The 7,129-nt window shown below is 50.0% G+C and overlaps 1 protein-coding gene across 3 annotated transcripts in view; it reads left to right on the top strand.

The window, feature by feature from the left end:
• The window catches only part of MPV17L2 (MPV17 mitochondrial membrane protein-like 2), a 7,605-nt gene extending 476 nt beyond the window's left edge, over positions 1-7,129 (top strand). The window contains exons 2-7 of one of the 3 annotated variants that reach the window (XM_015426689.1): positions 1,159-1,164; positions 1,415-1,631; positions 2,071-2,241; positions 4,550-4,626; positions 4,704-4,832; positions 6,065-7,129. In XM_015426689.1, the coding sequence (XP_015282175.1) occupies positions 1,445-1,631; positions 2,071-2,241; positions 4,550-4,626; positions 4,704-4,832; positions 6,065-6,136 (636 nt within the window). In that variant the 5' untranslated portion in view covers positions 1,159-1,164; positions 1,415-1,444 and the 3' untranslated portion in view covers positions 6,137-7,129. Of the gene's footprint in view, positions 1-1,158; positions 1,165-1,413; positions 1,632-2,070; positions 2,242-4,549; positions 4,627-4,703; positions 4,833-6,064 lie in introns of all 3 variants that reach the window. The other 2 variants (XM_015426688.1, XM_015426687.1) reach the window with 2 other exon arrangements.

Here is a 7,129-nt window from a genome sequence, read left to right on the forward strand (position 1 = left end):
GCATCTGGTATTTTTGGCCACTGTGTGACAGAGTGTTGGACTGGATGGGCCATTGGCCTGATCCAACACTGGCTTCTCTTATGTTCGTTTAGGTGGAACACTCTGTCTGGGGTAGTGATGCTCTGTATTCTTGGTGCTTGGGGGGGCACAGTGGGAGGGCTTCTGGAGTTCTGGCCCCACTGGTGGACCTCCTGATGGCCCCTGGGTTTTGGCCACTGTGTGACAGAGAGTGCTGGTCTGGATGGGCCACTGGCCTGATCCAACATGGCTTCTGTTACATTCTTATATGGAACAGAGGTCCTTCAGTGGCTATTAGCCACAAGGTATAGATAGAAACTCTCAGTCTGCTGCAAGTGATGCTCTGTATTCTTGGTGCTTGGGTGGGGGCAACAGTGGGAGGGCTGCTACTGTCCTGGCCCCATTGGTGGACCTCCTGATGGCACCTGGTATTTTTGGCCACTGTGTGACAGAGTGTTGGACTGGATGGGCAATTGGCCTGATCCAACTTTGGCCTCTCTTAGGTTCTTATGTTCTCTCTCCTTCCCTATCTTCCCTGCTGTCATTAAAATGATTCCCTAGTGTATGTGTTTGCATTTATCTTTGAATTGTTGTCCTGTGACAACCAGAAAGCCATGTGTAAGTATTTTCTGGATTGTTACTAAGGCATTGAAATGTTTTACTTAGCAGCACCTGTAGTAAGTTACCTTACAGTGGAATTGCTAGCAGCTGGGAACTGTCAGAGTAATTATTTGACAGTTGGTCATCTACACAGCATCACAGCTCAAATGTCAGTTTGAGAGTTAGTGATCTAGATCTCATCTTAGATCAGCTAGATTAGATCATTGATCATGCTGATTGGTTGCTTAATTAGCAAGAGACAGCTGGGCAAGCATGTAGGGCAAGGAAGCCAGAGGACACAGAATGATGTGACAGAGAGGGGCTAGCATTATGCTGATGGATGCAGACTTGTGAAGAGCATGTGAAGCTGGAAGAAGGGCCTTCACTCTCTGCAGAACTTCCACTCTTCTGCATTATCTGCTGCTAGAAGGACTGCTACTCAAGACATCTGCTTTGGAGCAGTAAGCCATTTAGGGTCAGTGTCTAGAGGTTAGTTAGATGGGTTTGTTGTTTTGTCTTTGTTCCACTGTGCACTCTATTCCCCAACTTGTATGTTTTTATGTTTTGTCAATAAATTCCTAACATTGTGTTTTTTTAAACACTGGAGTGAGTTACTAGTCCAGAACCCAAGTTCATTTTGTTACAGTGCCAAATTTACACTGCCAAAAGGATTTTTTACTAATTGGTTATAATTAAATTCCAAATTTATTTATAATGTATAAAATCTCAGCCAGTTGACATCATTCGGGTACCCTGATGTCATGACACCTGCTCTGCCTCCCCACCTTTTTCCAGCAGCTGTGGCGTCATCGCCAGTTGGAGGACGATGCTGTCCCGTGGCCGAGCCCTGGTGGCCGGGCTCTCCGTCTACTGGAAGCCACTCTTCAGAGGCCGCCTCCTGCTCGTCACCAATACCCTCAGTTGCGGGGCACTCCTGGCGGCTGGGGACACCCTGCGGCAAGCCTGGGAGAGAAGACGGGAGCCCCACCGAAAGCGGGATCTGGCCCGCACGGGTGAGTAGTGTCAGCTCCATGGACCTCTGGGGCAGCCGCACTTCAGTTGGGAGTGGCACCCTGTTAGTGACTTTTTTCCCCCATAGCCCTGCCCCGTCCCCCGAAGCAACAGACTCTTGTTTAGGGGATTTTGAAGCAGGCCTACAAGGAGGACCCAGTTGTCAAAGGGGGAGCCTTGGAGGACCATCCTTGTGCCTCCCTCCTTCCTGGCAAGCTGTGTGAGGCTGAAGTTCACACGCCTCCTCCAGGCTGTTTGTGGGCGGATAATGTGGCATCCGTTCCTTCTGGAGCCTCAGCCACAGAAAACCTGCCACTGGCTGGACTTAACTGGCACCATCAGTTGTGGCTCTGGCTACCACTTCCCTGCCTCCGGGGGTGGGGGTGGGGGGATTCATCCATTCTTGTAGCGTAGCAATAACCGAGGCTCCTTCTCTTGCAGCTCGGATGTTTGCTGTCGGCTGCAGCATGGGGCCCCTGATGCACTACTGGTACTTTTGGCTGGATGGTGCCTTCCCTGCTGCTGGGCTCAGTGGGATCAGATCTGTCCTGAAAAAGGTCTTCATTGACCAGATAGTGGCCTCTCCGGCTCTGGGAGTTTGGTATTTCTTGGGTAAGATTTAGCCACACAGGGCTTTTAACATCCTCAGTTACTTGTTGTTCTGTGACAAGAAGTGCTACCTTTTATAGGGCTGGGAAAATTTGAAGCTGCCTTGTGTCGAGTCAGACCCTGGCGAGCTCTGCAATGCTCTCCAGCTAGGGAGGCTGTTGGGCCTGTGGATGACCAAGGAAAGAAAGGATTACTTAAGGAAGATGGGGACATGGCAGGGGAGCTGATTAGTTCCTTGAGCTTCTTTTCCCCCATGGAAATGCTGGGCAGATAGAGCCTCCGTTTTCAGGAAGGACATCTGGAGAACTGAGTCAGACTGAGGTGACGGACAAAGGTCCAGGACTAATGCACAAGCTGAAAATGAAAATCTCTGCACATGGTTGGCACACGCCATTTATTTATTGTTAACATTTTTACCCCGCCCTCCCCGCGAGCGGGCTTAGAGGTCTCTAAAGAGTTCAGATATGACATCGTTGACCTACTAATCAATTTAAGTAACTTGTTGCTAAAATCAGCCTATTGGACAACTGGAAAATAGCAAATCCCACCACATTTTTAAAAAGGGGGTCCAGTGGGGACGGAGGAAATTGTAGGCTAGTTCGCCTAACAACCGTTCCACATAAATAGGGGTCATTTCGTAGAAAAAGGGGTGCAGGTGCTCATTAGCATAACTCATTAGCATAACTTATTTGCATGTGCCACACCCCCTGACATCACCGAAAGTGTGTCAGAAGGCAACACCCACCGCTCAGGCTCCACTGGACTGTTTTGGACTGCTAGCTATTGGGGGGGGGGACGTGCAGATCTGTCCTCGCAGAGGAGGGAGAGCTTGTACCTGAATAAAACTTGGTCTTAAAGGTGCCACTGGATGGTTTTGGGCCGGGGGGAGCTCTGCAACTTACCTGGCTGCTTCTTGCTCTGACTGGGGGCTGCTGGGAGCAGGGGGTGTGGCTTGTTGCATGAGCCCGCCCCCAGGGATCTTTACTGCCGGAGCTCCGCTCCTGCATGCTCCTGTAGGAAATGACCCCTGAATAGGAACTGTAATTAAAAAAGAGATTAAGCACCTCAAGTAGCAAAGCCTACTGGGCAGAAATCAGCACAGCTTCTGCAAAGGGAAGCCCTGCCACACCAGCCTCTCAGAGCTGACCTGGTGAACAAGCGGGTGGATGAGAGTGAGCTGGTAGACTTTATATACTTGGACTTCCAAAAGGGTCGCCGTATTGGTCTGAAGCAGTGGAACAAAGTTTGAGTCCAGTGGGGCACTTTTAAGATCAACAAAGTTTAATTCTGGGTATAAGCTTTCGTGTGCACATGCACAAAATGTGCATGCACATGAAAACTTATACCCAAAATTAAACTTTGTTAGTCTTCAAGGTGCCACTGGACTGAAACTTTGTTCTACAGACTCCCGAGTAAGCTTGGCAGTCATGGGAAAAGAGGATAGGTCCTCTTATGGATTAAAACTGGTTAAATGACAGGAAGCAAAGAGTAGGAATAAACGGACAGTTCCCCCAGTGGGGGTCCCACAAGAATTGGTGCTTGGGCTGGTGCTGTTTAATTTGCTCATAAGTGATCTGAAATCGGGGGCGAGCAGTGTGGCGGCCAAGTTTGTGGAGGAAACCAACTTATTTAGGGTGGTGAAAGCCAAGGCCAGCTGAAGAACTCAAGGAGTATCTGTGGCAAATGAAGTTTAATAGGTAAGTGTGAAGTGATGCACATTGGAGAGCGCACTTCCAGGTCAACTGGTTGGCCACTGTGCGAATCAGGATGCTGCCCTAGATGGACCACTGGTCTTATCCAGTAGGACTCTTCTAATGCTAATCCTCAATTATGGCCCGTCTGAGTGCCGCCTCCTTTTCACGGGCAGTGGTCCTTCCAGGTCTCCAGCCAAGAAGTCTTCCTCAAGGCACCAGCTGGCTATGATCTTTACCTGGGACTAGACATACAGAGTCTTTGCAAGGCAGATGCTCTTCCCTTCAATGCTGGGCGCAGCCTTGGTGTTGTCTGCTCTGACCGGCCTTTGGGCTCTAAGATCTCAAGGAAGCCCTGGGAGACCCCAAAAGTCTTTCTATTAGGTGCACTACTGAGCAGTGGCCCCTCCAGCAGATAGTTGTCCTGTCTCTTTTCATTGTAGCTGAGCTGCCTGATGCTTGATTTTCATCACAAAAACTGAAGTTTCTTCTGTGTGCAGATCTTCAGTATTTATGACCAGCCCTCCCAGTGGAGGCAAAGGCTTTAGGGATCCTTCTCTGTAAGGAGACCTCTCCATCTGGGCCCTGATCTCATTTCTCTCTCTTTCTTATTCCTAAAGGGATGGGGTCCCTGGAGGGGCAAACTCTGGCTCACAGCTGGCAGGACCTGGAGGACAACTTCTGGGAGTTCTACAAGGTCAGCCTGGTTCCCCCCTCCCCTCTCCGTCTTCTGCTGGCAGGGCCACTCACCCATTCTCCTCTTCCTCTCTGCAGATGGACTGGTGTGTCTGGCCACCAGCACAGCTGGTCAACTTCCTGTACCTCTCCCCAAAGTACCGCGTGATCTATATGAATGTCATCACACTTGGCTGGGATACATACCTCTCCTACCTTAAGCACCGCGTAAGTGGGGCCTGTCATAAGCACGGGGGGAGGGGGGGATGAAACCTCTTCCATCCTTCCTCAGATGCACTCCTGATCATCTGAACTAAACCACACAAGTAGACTGAGTTAATGGGCAAAAGAGCAAGGCAAGCCCTAGGTTAGAGAATGTCCTCTCCTCCTAGCTGCAGGGGCAGGTAAGGGGGAAATTCCTCTCTGCCAGTCACCACCACCGCAGTCCCTTGTAGACACAAGTTCTGTCTTGGAACGGTCAGATGGGCCATTTAGTCCGCTTTCGGTACGCTTCAGTAACGGATTTTATATCCACGTTCGCACACCCAACACCCAGCGTCGCTTTCGGGCTCAACCCCCCTTTAAAATGGAGTATTTTGTTACCAGGTCCCCAAGTAGTGTTTTCCTGATTCTCCGGTTCTAGCCACACTTTTCTGACGTCTGATTGCTCCTGCGGTGTCGAGCCACTTCCGGTTTAAACCCCCTCCCCGCTCGAAAGCTGCCCGAAGTGTCCACTTTTCGCCCGCCATTTTTTTAATGTGTTGGCGGTGTGTGCATAGGCAGAGCTCCGCCACCACATTTAGAAAACCGACATTTAAACAGTCACTTGTTTTAGCGTTTAGATGAGTTCGGGATCTCACAGAGGCCATTTTCGGGTCAAACATTTAAAGGGAAGTCTTTTGTTGGAGGGGTTGGATTGATTCGCCCTGGTGGTTCTGCGCATGCGCCATGATAGTTCCTCTCCCTTCTACGGAGGTTGCCTATGCACATGCGCAAACTGAGGAATTTTTTTTAAAAAAAACCTGCCGACACACGCTCCCACGTGTCAGTAGTGTAGACGCCGGGGAGCAATGTGACTGCGCGGTGAGGCAGGATAAGGGAGGTAAGTGTGATTGCAATTATCCAGATCAAATATAATCCGGTTAGAACTGGTGCAGTTTAACCTGCTCTCAGCACGCTGTCTGACCGCACCGTCTGGCATCTGGGTTTCAGCTGTGGCCAGCCGGGGGCTTTTAAGAAATCCATAAGCAGGTCCTGACTTGAGGTGGGGTTCTGCCCAGTATGTGACATAGTAAGGTAGTCTGCCTCTAACTGTGGATGTTTCCCCTCCCCCTCACTGAGATTCAGCTGTGCCATCATTTCACCTTTAAACGAGGCTTCTCAAAAGTGGGAAGGAACGCCTGCGGTGCTACCTGGCTGTGATGGTCAGCTATTTTCCCCTCTCTCTCCCCTGTCTGCAGCCTAAACAGACACTCCTCACCATGGAGGAAGATTCCGAACCCTGTGCCATGGAGATCCAAACCACCAGCTGAACCACATCACGAGTGCTGCAGCTGGAGAGGGATTCAGTTTGTGGTGCATTGAGAAGAGGCTTTGGTCTTTCTCAGCTGAAGGGAAGCAGGGTGGAAACGGAGGACTCAAGCCCCCAGGGACTGGCAACTGGGGGAGCAGGAGCAAGATTTGGCCAGATGAGGTGTGGACTGAATCAAGTCAGGGTCCAACTAATTTTGCCTTTTGTGATTTAATTTATTGGTGGGTGGGTGGAGTCAGACGTGCCAAGCCTTTGATTTTTCTAATTAAAGATGAATGTGATTGCCTTTCCTTTATGGGTCCCTCCCCCCAGCCTTGGAGTTGCGCAGGCTGATTGTTTTTCCCTGTGCAGAGGAGGGGACACCCACCCAGCATACTGGCCTGTAATAAATCCAGGTTTGCAGCTTCTTACGCCACCCAAAGCAGACTGTTCTCAGTATTTAACTCATTTATGTCACGTAAGACATTGGCCCTGTTCTAGAAAAGACCCTCCCCCCGGAATGAAAGCTTCTTGGTGTACAGCAGGAGTATCCGAAGGTAGCTGAAGTGTCCCAGCTGAGAGTAGGTGAAGTGTAGTGGCTCAGCAGTGCAACTGGAAGCTCAGTTTATTCTGGTCTCCTTATTGCTTCAACTCACATGAAGCTGCCTTCTTCTGAATCAGACCCCTTGGTTTATCAAGGTCAGTATTGTCCGGACTGGCAGCAACTGTCCAGGGTTTCAAGCAGAAAAGGGTCTTTCATATCACCCACTGCCAGATCCTGTCAACTGGAGATGCCGGGGATTGAACCGGGGACCTGTGTGCCAAATAGATGTGATACCACTGAACCGTGGCCCCTCCCTTGAACTCCCTCTTGGTCCAATTTTCTGCAAGGATTTCAATGCGAAACATTGATCACTGTAAGCTGCCCTGACCCTGCTTTGTAGGGAGGGCGAGGTATAAATCAAACGAACAAATAAAACACCTTTGTGATCAGCTGTTTTTATTTCTCCACAAT

The sequence above is a fragment of the Gekko japonicus genome, unplaced genomic scaffold (genome assembly GCF_001447785.1).
Source record: "Gekko japonicus isolate JY-2015 unplaced genomic scaffold, Gekko_japonicus_V1.1 scaffold2550, whole genome shotgun sequence".
NCBI lineage: Eukaryota > Metazoa > Chordata > Lepidosauria > Squamata > Gekkonidae > Gekko > Gekko japonicus.